This window comes from Carettochelys insculpta, chromosome 3 (genome assembly GCF_033958435.1).
Source record: "Carettochelys insculpta isolate YL-2023 chromosome 3, ASM3395843v1, whole genome shotgun sequence".
Taxonomy (NCBI): Eukaryota; Metazoa; Chordata; order Testudines; family Carettochelyidae; genus Carettochelys; species Carettochelys insculpta.
Genome location: NC_134139.1, coordinates 79765802 through 79781192, shown reverse-complemented (window position 1 = coordinate 79781192; position 15391 = coordinate 79765802). Strand labels below are relative to the sequence as shown.

At 42.1% G+C, this 15391-nt stretch overlaps 1 protein-coding gene across 1 annotated transcript; it reads left to right on the top strand.

Moving 5' to 3' along the window:
• The first annotated feature begins 2 nt into the window (after window positions 1-2).
• On the top strand, window positions 3-15391 carry FSAF1 (40S small subunit processome assembly factor 1). The gene is made up of 7 exons (XM_074990201.1): window positions 3-168; window positions 2100-2458; window positions 7070-7126; window positions 8077-8172; window positions 9538-9624; window positions 10744-10796; window positions 12340-15391. The coding sequence occupies exons 1-7, from the start codon at window positions 18-20 to the stop codon at window positions 12467-12469; spliced, it is 933 nt and encodes a 310-aa protein (XP_074846302.1). The 5' UTR covers window positions 3-17; the 3' UTR covers window positions 12470-15391.

Below are 15391 nucleotides of genomic sequence, written 5' to 3'. Positions count from 1 at the left end.
GACTCGTGGACGCCGCCATGTTGGATGCGACGGCGGCCGCCTGTGGCCAAAGCTGGGCGGGGGAGAAGGGGGCCCCAGGGATGGAGCGGAGCCCGGGCGGGCGCGAGCGGGAGGAGGCCGCACGCTGCCGCCTCCTGGATGCCGTGCTCAGCTCCCTGTACGATCTCGGTGGGTGAGGGCGTGAGCCGCGTGTGCAGGGCGGGGGCGGCTCGCTTGGTGCAGGAGCCCATTGAAGCCTGGGGCGGCGGGGGTGGTTGGAGGTGGGGCGGGCAGCGCAGCTCCCCAGAGCCCATACAGTTGGTCCGCAAGCCCCTCAGCCCCTTCCCTAGGGACCGCTCAATGCCGTGTGTGCTTCCCCCGAGAAGTGCGCGGGGAGCAGTCCCAGGTCAGGAGCGCAGTCGCTCCTTTGGCTGTAAAAGCCATGGGCTTCACTAAGGGTCACTTATCTGCTGAATATGTGGCTGGCCGCCTTTTACAGTCTGCCTGTGTGTAGCCATCCTCCCGGTGGTCCACAGACAAGTACCACAGAGGTAGCCGTGGTAGTCTGTCGCTTCGAGAACAACAAGAAGTCTTGTGGCACCTTATAGACTAACAGATATTTTGGAGCATAAGCTTTCGTGAGCAAAGAGCCGCTTCAGCAGAGGCATGAGTGGGGGGTGATTAGGGTTAGAACCACCCCCCCCATACACACACTCATGCATCTGATGAAGTGGGTCTTTGCCCACGAAAGCTTATGCTCCAAAATATCTGTTAGTCTAGAAGGTGCCACAGGACTTCTTGTTCTCGAGACATCCTGTGGTCCTTGAATAGTAAGAGAGAGAACTGTGCTAGTCTATGTACTATCAAAACGAAAAAGCAGTCCAGTACTTTAAAGACTTAACAAAATAATTTATTGAGTGATGAGCTTTTGTGGGACAGACCCACGTCTTCAGATCATAGCCCTCCCAGAACAGACTCAATGTTTAAGGCACAGAGAACCAAAAATAGTAATCAAGGTTGACAAATCGGAAGAATTGTTATCAAGGTGAGCAAATCAGAGAGCGGAGGGGCAAAAGGGGGGAGGTGAGGGAGATGGAGTTATAAAGACTCTTTCACATACTTTTGCTTTATTTAATTCTTGACTTCACTCCCCCCCCCCGGTCTGGATTGCTCACCTTGATAATAATTTTCCTGATTTGTCAACCTTGATTACTAGTTTTGGTTCTCTGTGCCTTAAATATTGAGTCTGTTCTGGTATGATGGCTATGATCTGAAGAAGTGGGTCTGTCCCACAAAAGCTCATCACCTAATAAATTATTTTGTTAGTCTTTAAAGTGCTTGTGTTCCTTGTGCAAGTAAACGTGTTGATTGGCTGTGCCAGTGGCTCTCAATGTTTCCAGACTACTGTACCCCTTTCAGGGATCTGGTTTGCTACTCCACAGTTTTACCTCAGTTGAAAAGTAATCGTTCATAAAATGAGACACAAACAATATAAAAGGTCACAGCACCGTTACTGAAAAATTTTACAAGGGGGGAGGGATAGCTCAGTGGTTTCAGCAAGGGCCTGCTAAACCCAGGGTTGCAAGCTTAGTCCTTGAGGAGGTCATTTGGGGGGTCTGGAGCAAATAGATTTGAAAAACGTCTGGTGGGATGGTGCTTGGTCCTGCCCAGACAGCAGGGGACTGGACTCAGCCTCCCAAGGTCCTTTCCAGCTCTATGAGGTGTGTATCTCCATATATATATATAGTTCCCTTTCTTTTTTTTAATAGGATAATTATATAATAAATCACCTGAAATATAAATATGGTACTTATGTTTCAGTGAATAGCATATAGAGAACTAAAAACAAGTCAAATTTTAGATAGTACTGACTCACTGCATTTTTGTAGCATGTTGTATAACTAGGCAAATATCTAGATGAATTGCTATACTGCCCTGGGAGATCTATGCATACGCCTAATTGAGAACCCCTGGGCTATATAGAAGAGTGTGTAAGGTTCTGCAAAGAAAACACTAACTAAATATTTTAAAATCTGATTGCTGGATATATGAGGCAAGAAAGCTGCAATGTGTTTTTCTTTCTCCTTCTTTTCAATTTTTTTCCTTTCTTTTAAGCACAGGAGAAGAACCTATAGTTAAAAATGGTAAGAAAAAGATCCAAAAGAAAGCTGTGGAGAACAAGATTACGTTGGAGCCCATCAGAACGGTAATGAAAGACAGAGCTGCGCATCCTGATTCAGCAGCCCGACGCAAAAGAAAAAGTCGCAGAGCTTCCACTTTCTTTGAAGCACTGAAAAATGAAGTGAATCATGACTCTGAGAATTCAGAAGGGTCCGCCTCAGAATCCAGACATCCTAATTCTTTGTTACCCAAGCCGATGCAACAGGGAAAGACAACAGAGGTAGAAGTTGTGATATTTCATAGTCGGAATAGAAAGAAGAAACCTAAACTGGAAGTCACTCAGGACAATGTTTCGAAGGTAATGAATAGGTCAGTCATTTGTATCAAGTGGACCAGGAAGTCCACCAAGGAGGTGGACCCGTTCTCTGAGGTGGTACTATAGATCAATCTCTCTTTTATTTGCTTGGCTGGCTGCTTGATACTTGGTCCCGTACTCAGGGTGGAACTGATTGTCATATGTAAAGTCATGAAGGAATTTTCTACCTGGTCAGATTGGTGGTGACAGTGGGGAGTTTTCTCCTTCCTCTGTCTAAAGCATGAAGTCTAGGTCAGTTGGGTCATCTGGGTACATCTCAGTTAATTTCCTGCCCTGGAAGGAGGGTTGGGGAGTGGTCCACTTTGGTCCCTCTTGGTCTCTGTCTGTCAGATAATAGTTTAGTCTTCAGAGGAGCATAATACCTTTTTCTCATTTCAGTGGTTGAACTTCACGTGCAGGGGCTAGGTGATGTTGGTGAGGGTCAGGCTAGCTGACCTGGTATTCACGCTTCTGGCATTACATTGTATGACTTTCTGAAGGTTTGAAACAACAGAGAATATACTTGTAGACGGTGTTTTGTCCATTATTTATATTAGTATAACACAGTAAGCTAGCCATTTTTTTTCTTGCACATTCCCGATAGAATGGCTATTTCTAGAAAGGCCACAAATTTGCTGTTTGTTGCTATAACACTTTGTAAACACATTTCCTTACAAATGTAAGATTTTTGTCCATAGTTGCTTTGACATTCAAATATATAATGCCATTTCAGTTAACTCAGTTAAATCCCTTACCTAAGAGTTGCTTGGATGGAAGGTGCCTTTTAGGCTAAGATTTTCACAGCCACCTAAAATATCTAATTTTAAAAGAAATTGGGCCTCCAGATCCCTTAGATGGCTCTGAAAATATCACCATAGAAATACAAGGTATTATTGTTAATTTGTTGTCTGTCTGGGCAGTGAGCTTATTTTGCAGTTTGACACCGTGAATCATCAGACAAACACACACACTCTCTGTGCCTTCACAAAGTGTGTTCCTAGTTATATGTGAAAAAATATGGTAATATCCAAGGCCCCACTTGTGCTTTGTGAGTAGTTCAACTGATTTCAGTGGGACAGCTCCTAGTATTAAAGTTAAGCATGTATGTGTTTTGTAGGGTTGACAGCTGATATCCCAGTTTAAGGGACACGTTTATATGGATTTATTCAACTTTATATTGCTGTTGGAACACTTCGGGCACTGTGCACAGACTAACAATATTTACAACAAAAATTAAAACAATCCATATATAGGACTGCCAATACCACAATAAAAAAACACCTGTCAAGTGATAGATAAAACAATGAGTCCCTAGTCCTTGTGTTCGCTACCCACTTATAAATTCTTCACTCATTCTGTTTATATGTCCCTTGTTCAGTAGAATTGTGTTAGCTGCTTCATGTCAAAAGTAAAGCTTTGCATATTCTTCTTTAAGCCATGGCAAAGATGTGTCAAGTGTTCTAGAGACAAAGCTAAAAAAGTCTGGCTCTGCACACACTTTGTGTGTTATCACTGAGCCACCAGCTGGTTCTGGTCTGATCTTGTCCGCTGGCATAGAAATGAAATCCATAACAATTCTTCCTCTTCTCTGGACTCACAATGAGATACAGTTAGTATCATATCTGCTCATCTACACATTCGGAGAATCAGCTCAGGGAATTGGGGATGAGATAATGGAGGCTTTTAGGATTTTGGCTTAAATCCAGATCCACATCTATAGATGTTTAGTGGCACACTTTTTAGCAGAGTGAGCACAGACAAAGATTGACAGAGCCTGGCAACCAAACTACCTACCACACCTAGGAGAGGTTCCCATCAGTTATCATTTACAGCAAACTTTTTCATATCTGGCAGCCACAGTATCGGAATATCAGAATATTCAAATATTCTGGTTAATAGAGAGGTGTACCTAGCAATGCATAACACTAAAGAAAAACAAGATTAAATACTAAGAAAAAAACAAAAATGTATGCAGAGTACTTGACTTAGCAACAACAGTAGTATTGTATGCTGTAAACTTATACTGTATGTGCTGTATTTATTTGTATTTACGCTCACTAGAATGTACTTATGGAAAACATAACTAAAATTTACTTATGGTTAAAATGCCGGTTATTTGAGAGTTCTGGATAATAAAATGCCGGACATGAAAGAGTTTACTGTAGTTACAGAGTTCTTATATCTGGGGTAGCTTATGTGTCTGTTTCAAAAACATTGTTTATTGTCATCTCTAAGGTCTTGATGCTAAAATTAGTTTTGCCTGAGTGGACCCCTGTGTGGGCGGACCCCTGGGTGTGCCAGCAATTCATTGTCTTTAGCCCAGCTGTGCGCAGATCCAGGTTTCTGCTAAGATGGAGCTCACTGAAGGATTGGGGCCTTAACCACAAACAACTAGTTAGAGCTACGAAGCATTGTCCATTTGATGACGGGTTCTGCTGTTCATTCCTCTATTTTTAGGAAGCTATTTAAGCTGTTTTTTCTCCCCCCAACACACTCTCTTCCCTCTTCTTAGTGTTGTGATTTGTCCCTTATGGAAGGTTTGGCAAATCACATGTTGGAGAGTGTTCTGGAAATGATAAGCAATCAGCTGGTTGAGTTGTGAAGTTTCATAACTGAATTTTTCCAGCGTTTAGGGGGTGTTTGGCTTTGATGTGTTGAGTTAACTTGATAAACAGGAGCTGTGGCTTGAAATTCGGGTTTGATACAAAAGGGGGTAGAATTCAGTGTTCAGTGTTCTAGTTCAGATTCAGCTCTAATATGAATACTTATGTGGTATTCCTATTTTCCATGGGGAGAAGGTGGGCAGGAGAAGAATGCTTTTGCATAGAGAAGTAGAAGTTGAGTAGATACAACAGTGAAATTGTCTGAATTTTCCAATCCAGAATGCTGCCACGGTGCATCAGCCTTCTTAGAAGCTGGTGGGTATCGGCCTAGAGAGGTTCTGCAGCTTGGTGTGAGTGCTCCCTGATTACCAAACTCATGCATTTTAAATAAAAAGACACACTGAAATAACTCCCATGAGATTTATTACCATTCCAAAATGCACAGGGTCCCACACGAAGGCAGTACACACTTTTGCAAGTGGCACTGGATCCTGAAAAAAGCAGAAATCTGATATGAAAACAGCCTGCGTAAATACAGTTGGTGCCCTCTTCTTGGTTTGTCAATTCATGCTGCCTCATACCCTGCCATATCTTCTCCTTCATCCAGCAATGGGACCATCTCAGAGTTGTGGGATTTTGGGTTCTGTTCCCTGCCAAACTGAAGTTTCCTCTTCCTGAATCTGACAAAGTGGGCTCCAGCCCATGAAAGGTTATGCCCACATTAATTTGTTAGTCTTTAAGATGCCACAGAACTCCTCATTTTTGCTGAAATAGATTAACGTGGCCTCCACTCTGAAACTTTGATAAATCTGTAACTGTAGACCCTCAGGCAAGATAGCATTCTGGTCACAACTGAGGCATGTAGGCAAATAATATGGAGAAGCTTACATTGCTTCTGCCTCTGCCTCTTGATTAAATCAAGTCGTTCGCTTTCCAGAAATGTCTACCACAACTCCTTTCATGAGCCTGAACTTTACCTTTTGAGAAAAAAAAAATCATACAAAGCTGAGCAGATATAGGGCTCTGAAGTGATCCAAGCTCTGCGTATAAGAGTTATTAAGCAGAAAAGATGTAGTTTGTACTATTCTCACTACAGGCAACTGACAGTAGATTTTTCTTATTTTATTGTATGTTTTTTTAAATAGTGCTGTTACATTAGGCTACATTTTGGGCCTGCCATTGTTGGCTGTGCTCTTCCATTAAGATTTTTTTCTTGTTTCCATCATTTTTAGATGGCTATATACATTAAGATATTTGTTTGGGCATACAGCTATAAACTGGGCATTGTCCTGTGTATTTGCAACAAATTGTCAGGCAGATACTGGTACCACTGTTCTCTCAGTGGATACTCAGTTTTTCCATGGCTGATGCATGGAATATTTAAGACACAGAATAATGGAATGGGGCATTCTATCAATGACCTCACGGTATGTGTGTTACTGAAGAGAAATTATCACACCGTTTTAGAAAGGGAGGTGGACGAGCTGACTTTTATATTCAAATTCGGCACATTAACACATGGTTTAAATCGTGATGGGAACTTTCTGAGTCACTATAGGGGCTCGTCTGCATACTTGGCTGAATCTAATTCTTGATCTTCCCCCCCACCCCTCCATTCTCTGATTTGCTCACCTTGATTGTCTTGCTTACTGTTTTTGGTTCTCTGTGTCTTAAATATTGAGTCTGTTCTGGTCTGGCTATGGTCTGAAGAAGTGGGTCTGTCCCACAAAAGCTCACCTAATAAACTATTTTGCTAGTCTTTAAAGTGCTACTTGACTGTTTTTTGTTTTGAAATAATTTATTAGGTGAGCTTTCGTGGGACCTAGTCTGAAGAAGTGGGTCTGTCCCACGAAAGCTCACCTAATAAATTATTTCATTAGTCTTTGAAGTGCTACTTGACTGCTTTTTTGTTTTTATACTTTTTCTAGTATTTTATTGTGATTCAGAAACTCTCATACATTTTACATCACTTCTAGTTGTCCATTTTAAATGAAAACTTTTTTTTTTAAAGGCAAAGATGGCAATTCCAGAGAAAAATGTAAATGTAGAAGAATTTAACTTGGAAAAAGTAAGTCTGGCTTATCTAATCATGATGAATGCTTAGTGGTGTGTGTATGTGCCTGCCTGCCTGCCTGGGAAAGTTAAAGTGGAAACCAATTTGAAATGGTCTTAGATAAACTTATCTTTTGCCGACAGAGCATTCCAGAATGTATTGTTTGGTGCAGGTGTGTCAGAGGATCATTACAGCTGTTGTATTTGTTACCCTTTGAAAACGTGTATTACAGCTGGTCCATGTCTTCTTCTTTCTAATGGACTTGAACCTCTTTAATCCCACAACGTGGGAAACAGGGTATGCTGTATAAAAGATGTTGCCAGGCCAGGGAGTTGCTGCAGGGTCTGGGCATGAGGGGATGGGGGTTGGGTACTTACCTGCTGCCCTGCTCCCTGGTGTCATACCTGCCCTTCCCCCCCACCATGCTCCCTGCATATTCCAGGCATCACCTTCCACTGCTACGGGAGCAGCAAGGAAAAGCCCCAGGGAAAGTGGCTGTGCATGCTGCCATTCCACCAGCTGGAGAGGAAGCGGGAGCAGCAGCATACAGAACCACTATCACCTCCGTACCATGGCTGTTCCTGCATTAGGGACACCCAGAGTATGGAGGTTTAAATGTAGATCGGTAGCCGCTAACAAATGGTCACTGAGTCACTCAGTGTGAGGTTCTTATACATCCTCTTCCTTTAGTTGTTCTTTAGCTACATTTTCTTTTTTACTTTAGGTTAATAAATATGCCCTTACTAATCCCCCTCATGTATGTATACCCAGAGACTGGATGATAGGTGAAAAAAATGACAGCTGTTCCACAATAGTACCAAATTTGTAGTACCAAATAGTACCTTATTTTATGACTGTTGATTTGCCAAATATTTATTCAGTGTTCTTTGGAAAGGATTTCCTTTGTGATGTGTGCTAGCCACATACCTTTTCTGAAATGGTTGCAAATTTCGGTCATGTTTTAGGCCCGTCTGGAAGTACACAGGTTTGGAATTACTGCATATGAAAAGAAAGAACAACGAATATTAGAACAAGAACGTGCCATCATGCTGGGAGCCAAGGTACAAAATTGCTTCTTTATATCCGGAGACTAGCTGCAAAGGAAAAATTGGTTTTCCTTGTTTTCCTTTGTGGCATATGAAGATGGTACAAAATGTTGGGTGTTTTTGTCTCTTTCTAAAGTGTTCTTTTTTAATCACACCTGTGCTCTTGTCTACAATAGAAGAGTGTATGGATAACTAGAGAATTTGCATGTGCATGACATGAGAAAAATGCAGGAAATGAAAATATGAAGTGATTTTTATTGAAGAGATTTGAAATTAGTTTGTGAATTTTGTGTGTGTATTTAACCTTTACTTAACTTAGTTTTTCTCCCAATGTTTCAATTAAGGCCCAAGAGAGTTTTCCATCTACATTTGTGAATTGTGCAAGAAACTATCTCCAAAAAAGGGAAGGGAATAACAAGCAGAAAACCTTTTTCTTTTTAGGATTCGTTTGATGAAGGGGAGGGAGTTCTTTTACTGAGAAGGGCCGCGTCTACACGTGCACACTACTTCGAAGTAGTGGCACCAACTTCAAAATAGCGCCCGTCACAGCTACACATGTTGGGCGCTATTTCGAAGTTGAAATCAATGTTAGGCGGCAAGACGTTGAAGTCGCTAACCCCATGAGGGGATGGGAATTGCGCCCTACTTCGAAGTTGAACGTCGAAGTAGGGCACGTGTAGACGATCCGCGTCCTGCAACATCGAAATAGCGGGGTCCGCCATGGCAGCCATCAGCTGAGGGGTTGAGAGACGCTCTCTCTCCAGCCCCTGCGGGGCTCTGTGGTCACCGTGTGCAGCAGCCCTTAGCCCAGGGCTTCTGGCTGCTGCTGCGGCAGCTGGGGATCCATGTTGAATGCACAGGGTCTGCAACCGGTTGTCGGCTCTGTGGATCTTGTGTTGTTTAGTGCAACTGTGTCTGGGAGGGGCCCTTTAAGGGAACGGCTTGCTGTTGAGTCTGCCCTGTGACCCTGTCTGCAGCTGTTCCTGGCACCCTTATGTCGATGTGTGCTACTTTGGCGTGTAGACGTTCCCTCGCAGCGCCTATTTCGATGCGGTGCTGCCCAACATCGTAGTTGAACGTCGACGTTGCCAGCCCTGGAGGCCGTGTAGACGTTATTCATCGAAATAGACTATTTCGATGTCGCTACATCGAAATAAGCTATTTCGATGTAGTGTGCACGGGTGGACGTAGCCAAGGAGTATATGGAAATTTTTCCGATCTCTTAATAGGACTCCCGGGTCGCTCCCTCAAAAGCAGCACAAAACCTATTTATTCTCTTTCGCTTTGCAGGCCCTCGTGAAAGCTGTGTAGAAAGGTGTACGTTTTTAGATGTGCTTGAATCTTTCTTGCAATGTGAGCTTTACTCATCTTTCCCTGCAGCCTCCCAAAAAAGAATATTTGAACTACAAGATTTTTCAAGAGAAAATTAAAGAAAAGAAAACAATGAAGAAAGAAGATAGTAGTATGGTTAGTATGCTGTGTTTACTATAAAATAGCAAAGGGAATGTTGCAACTAGCCCTGTAGCTTAATGGGATAATGACCCAGACTTTACCACCAGTTCTGGTCTCTTACTACTTGGGCTGTTGCTCTGCCTTGAAGATGGGAGGATATTGTTTCAGTCAGTACCATTAGACTGTACTGTGATGTGGATGATTTTCTACAGTGTCCCATCCTCTCAGAACAGTAGCAGTTACATCTAGCCTCACAGGTGGGGTTGGTTGAGGATTCTAACAGGAACAGAGAGGCCATCCTGTGGGACAGGGAGCATGCATCGTATCTCTCTTTCCTCACTTCTTTCCCCCAAGGGCTGGGAGATCCACTAAAGTTTACAGTAAACTTGACAGAGATTCAGAGAAGTAGTGGAGTTTAGTCCATATCTTCAAAAACAAGAAGAAGTCCTGTGGCACCTCATAGACTAACAGGTATTTTGGAGCATAAGCGTTCATCTGACAAAGCTGGTCTTTGCCCACGAGAGCTCATGCTCCAAAATATCTGTTAGCCTATAAGGTGCCACAGGACTTACTCTTGTGAGGTATTTGTCTTGACTCTAGCAGGGCTGCTCTCATCAGCGATGGTGATTGAGTCTGTTCTGGTAAGGCTATGATCTGAAGAAGTGGGTCTGTCCCATGACAGCTCATCGCCTAATAAATTATTTTGTTAGTCTTTAAAGAGCTACATCAGTGCTATTTTGTTTTGGTAGAATACTGACTAACACGGCTGCATCTCTGTCACTATTCATCAGTGATGATTGTTCACATGACTGTGGATGACGCTGACTTAGGATGACATTTGGTGTTATTTCCCATTTGCGGCCCCAGCCTTGAAGTTGACAAACTGTGGAAACCAAGCCAGCAGTATCAGAATTACCTTTAGTGAATTTGTAGAACATGCCACCTAATTACATTTGGCTACATCCTCAGCAGGTGTAAATATGTGTAGCATTGTCAAGGATCTAGCCCATTATCACAAAGCACTCTGCTCTCTACACATACAATATGCAGGACCCTTTGTGTTGTGCACTACTGTTTAGCTAAGAGTGCCTGTTAATTTTCCACTGAAATATTTGCCTTTAAATTCAATGGTAGGAATACAAGTCTGATTCTATCAAGAAAAAGAAGAAAAAAGGCCAAGAACAGAGGTGAGTAATTTTTAACTAAGTAGTGATACTTAGTACTGCTTTTGCTGAAGGTTTCCTGAGAAATTGTCTGCAGATAAAAATACAGCCTACTGCCAAGAGCTATGCATATCAAAAGAGAGCTTATTTTTCATATACGTTGCAGAAAGTCTTCATTGTGATTGTGCTTTTGTTTTGTGTCTAATCTTTTAAACGTCATGATTTAAGCATTTTCAGTTAAACTGCCTTAGTTCTGCCCTGATTTGTAAAAATGTTTTCAAAATAGTGGCTGAGAGTAAGGCGAGGCACTGAGTATGAAATCTAGTACCTTCCAACCCACGTTATTAAAGAGCATTGTTCTTCTCCCTGAGAAAATGTTTTGCAAAATGAATTTTTAAAAGTGCATGACATACTCAGAAGGAGTGATTGCATTTTTAATTACCATGCAGTTAGTTCACTGAACTATTCTTTCTGTGGTTCTCTAAGAGCCTCTATGCTTTTTCATTTTATTCATCCAAACATCTGTATTTATATTTTCCTAAGCTAAATACAGGACATCTGGCAAAATTACTTGTATTCAAGCGGGTTCAATGGCAATCAAATATTCAAATGTCCAAATTAACCTCAAGCAGGACCTAGGGTGGTGTGTGTGGTGATCCTATGTATTGTCAGTTAATAAGTCAAACGTTAAGCATAGATATAAGTGTTTGCACGATTGGGCTGTATATTTGTAAAACTTAATGTATATTCATGAAATAACTAGGGAGAGTATATGAAAATGGTTGCTTGTGATCTAAATGAAATTGTGTATCCCTAATATTTTCTATTTTTTTTTTTGTACATACTGTTTTAGGGGTGTGGTGATTTAAAGCCCTAACTGACTTTAGGGAAGGGGTGAGCCTTCTAATTTTAATTTTAGTATTAAAATTTGTACAGTATCCCCCCGAGTTATGTGACAGTTGCATTCCTGTGCACCCTGGCATAACTCAAATTTCGTATAAGCCGGGCAGGCAGCCGAGAACCAGGCGGCAATCTGACTCCAGGCTCCCCTGGGCTTGCAGGACACAGGCATGGCTTCTCTCTGGCTGCCCCAGCTGGAGGAAGCAGGTGAGAAGCCCCACCACAGCTGGGGGGAGCCTGGCAGGCAGAACGCTGCTGCAGTGCACCTTCTCCCCAGCTGGGGTAGCCCAGTGGGCAGACAGCGGCTGCAGCAGGGCTTCTCCCCTGCTTTCCCCCAGCTGGTGAGCCAGGGGCTACAGTGCTTTTGATTTGGACTTAGCTCGCATTAATGCGAGTGAAGCACAAATCGAAATCACACATACCAGGGGATTACTATATTCTTTTTTTGGAATATGTGTCAATTTACAGTTGTTTACTTAATGCATTCGATGCAATGGCCTATAGCTAAGACTCCATATCAATAAACTTAAAACTACTATTAATGTGTAATTATAGGTAATGAAATGGGTGTATTTTCCCCTTAAGTGTACTATTTGTTTTGCAGATATTTTGCATGTATTAGATGACTTTTCTTTGTCCTAATTCTTTTTTCTTTTTTTAAATCTAGGAAAGCCAAAAAGAAAAAATCAGGAGCCAGTATTTTGCCAACAGGACAGGTTGGAAAATTTACAAATGGGACCTTAATTCTTAGAGGTTCTGACCTAAGGAAAATTAAATCCTCAAAAGTAGTTAATTGATGTTATTGTGCCATATCAAGACAGAAAATGAAAATGAGGTAGAACTAATTTCCTAACTGAAAATGTCTACCACCCAGTTTTTTTATATCTTTTACTGTATGTTAATACCTGTCATTTGGTGGTGTTTTTTTGTTATCACAACATCCACTCTGAAGAGTACAGAAAGTAAATCAGAACAAGAAAAAATAAGTTATTTTTCCCTTAATGCTAAGTAGCCTAATTAAAATATTATTTTCATTGGCTAACAAAGGTGTTGTACTTTAGTTGTCTCAGAACTGTTCGATTGATTATATTTGTAAAATCCAGTTGAAACAGGATTTTAATAAAATATGTATTATTTAACACAGTGGAATATCCTATTTTCTGACGTAAATAGGATGATTTGAAAGGCTAAACTGCATAGTCAAACCTCACTTAGCTGAACCTGGATTATCATTATGGATACAATTTTGTCACAGTAAAATTAAGCAAAAATCACACAACAGTCATGGGAAAAACTGTCATAGAAAATCAGGGTATGGTCACAATGTGGCTGACGTCAGGTTGTTCTATAAAAATCATGGAACCTGTGACTTCGGACACAGAGATCATATCCTTAAGAATCATTAAGAGTCACTTATCAGGCATGTTCTGAATTCCCTGTCATTGTAATTGAAGTGTTAGCAGCAGAGTTTGAATGTGTGAGTGTTTCTATCAAAATCAGCTGCTGACAGCAGGTAGCACCTTTCAGAAACTTTCAACTGTACAAGTGACTTCTGTTTGTTTTGGGTTTTTTAACTGAAGCGAAAAAAAAAAAGCTCAGTTGCGAGTATGAAGCCACCAAGGAAACAGCCTAAGCCAGGGGTCGGCAACCAAAATAGTGAGAAGAGCCATTTTTTTCAAATTTGGTTACAAAATCAAGAGCCACAATGCTTGTGAATACGAGACAGTCCTCAATAAATAATGTCAAATGGTACTTTTCATCACCCCTATTTTAAGAACAGTGCGCGCACACAATGACTTGTACCAGTTGAAAATTTTAAGTTTCTTTCACCCCCTGGGTTGGAGAGCAAAAGAGGACAAGGAAATAGGCTCATACGCAAGAAGGAGCAATGTTCACATCAACCTTCCACACCAGTGTTTCTCCACCTTTTTTTTTGAAGTACCCCTTTTAAAAAAAAACTACAAGTACTCCCAGCTTCCCTGCTTTAATCCAATCTCCCCTCCCCTCTTCCAGAGACAGGCACCCCCAGCTCCGCCCCTCCCCTGGTTTAACCCAATTCCCTCCTTCCTCCAGAGACAGGCACCCTCTCCTGCTCCGCCCCGCCCAGCTCCCTGCTGCAATCCAATGCCAGTGACTCACAGGCCTTACTTGACTCAGAGCATTTGACTGCTCAAGGAGCCATGTGCAGCTCAGGTGCACGTACTCCCCCCACTCCCTCCCCTCCCCAGACTTCTCTTGTGTCCTCGGGTCGGCAACCTGCCAGCGGAGCGGGGAGCCCATCTGAGGCAGCTCTGTGGCTAGACCTTGCCTGTGGGGGGCTCTTGTCCAGGGAGCTTGTAGAGAACTGCAGAGCAGTCAGCAGCGGCAGCACCCGGAGTCACAAATTACTCGTTAAAGAGCCACAGGTTGTGGACCCCTGGCCTAAGCTTTCCTGTTTAAAAATAAAGTTCTTTGGATCTTTGCACTTGTTTTTTAAACAGCTCTGGCACTGAAACATTTTAGCAGGGAGGTAACCTTCATTATGGAGCCCAGGCATCTGAACATCCTGGCAACTGGGCCAAGGCCCTGCCAATTGTTGTGACAGGTCGGAAAAGATGCTTGATGTGAGAACAGTCCTTGAGATGGATTAAGGCATTTTTGCCCTTCCTGCCAAACCCTCCAGCTCACTTCTCCTCTGCTCCACCTTGGGTGCACCTACACTAGGAACTAACTTGGAAGTTAACTCTGAAGTTAGGCACTACATCGAATTAGTCAGCAGAGAGTCTACACATTCCCTTACTTTGAAGTTAACTTTGAAGTCCTTACTCCATTCCTGAGAATGGAGTAGCATCGTACTAACTTCGAAGTAGTGTGTGTGTACTCTTGACTGTGAAGTTGCTTACTTCGAAGTAAGCAACTTCAAAGTTACTTCTGTCATGTAGACACAGCCCTTTTGAGTTGTTAGCTCAAGCTTGTGTCCTTGATTTCAGTTGCGTAGGTCCCCTGAACTTTCTGATATTTAGACCTTAGGAAGCTTATTAGGGTGGAGCTATCATACAAGTGATGCAAGAGCAAAAACCTCAGTCAAACAGAACCCCTAATCTTTGCAGAACTGGAGTGTAAACTTGTGGGATTTGTTACAGAACTGAACAGCAGAGATGCAACTTTTCTCCCTTATGTAATTCCCCCTCCTCCCTACCCAAAAACTGTAGAAAATGAAGCATGAAATCCCCCAGTGTTCTAGTTGCTAATAACAGCACTACACTCAGGAAATGCATGAGGCTGAACATAAAAGCCTAATTCTTCTTCTTCTTCTCATATGACTGAAAACTCTCCTGTCCTCATACTAAAACAAAACAAAAACAAGTAGTCCTGCAGCACCTTAAAGGCTAACAATTGTATTTATTAGGTCATGAGCTTTTGAGAAGCTACAGACCTACACAGCTGCCCTTCCAAGACTTTGTGCTCATACTGTTTGTCAATATAACATTTCAGTAGCAATTCCTGTGTTAGCTATATTGCACACATGTAGTACTCTGCCTGCCTGGTTAAATGTGTAGTTTTAATTGCAGTTAAGTAAAAATGGCCACACTTATGAGCAATGCCACTGAATAAACATTGCTGTGAAACCTTAACTTTTTTCTGCATTTAATGCTGTATTGAGAAAACATGTAACTAATGCATGGACATAAGGATGCATTGGATGGTTGCAAAGTTATCCTGTACTTTGTATGCAGTGT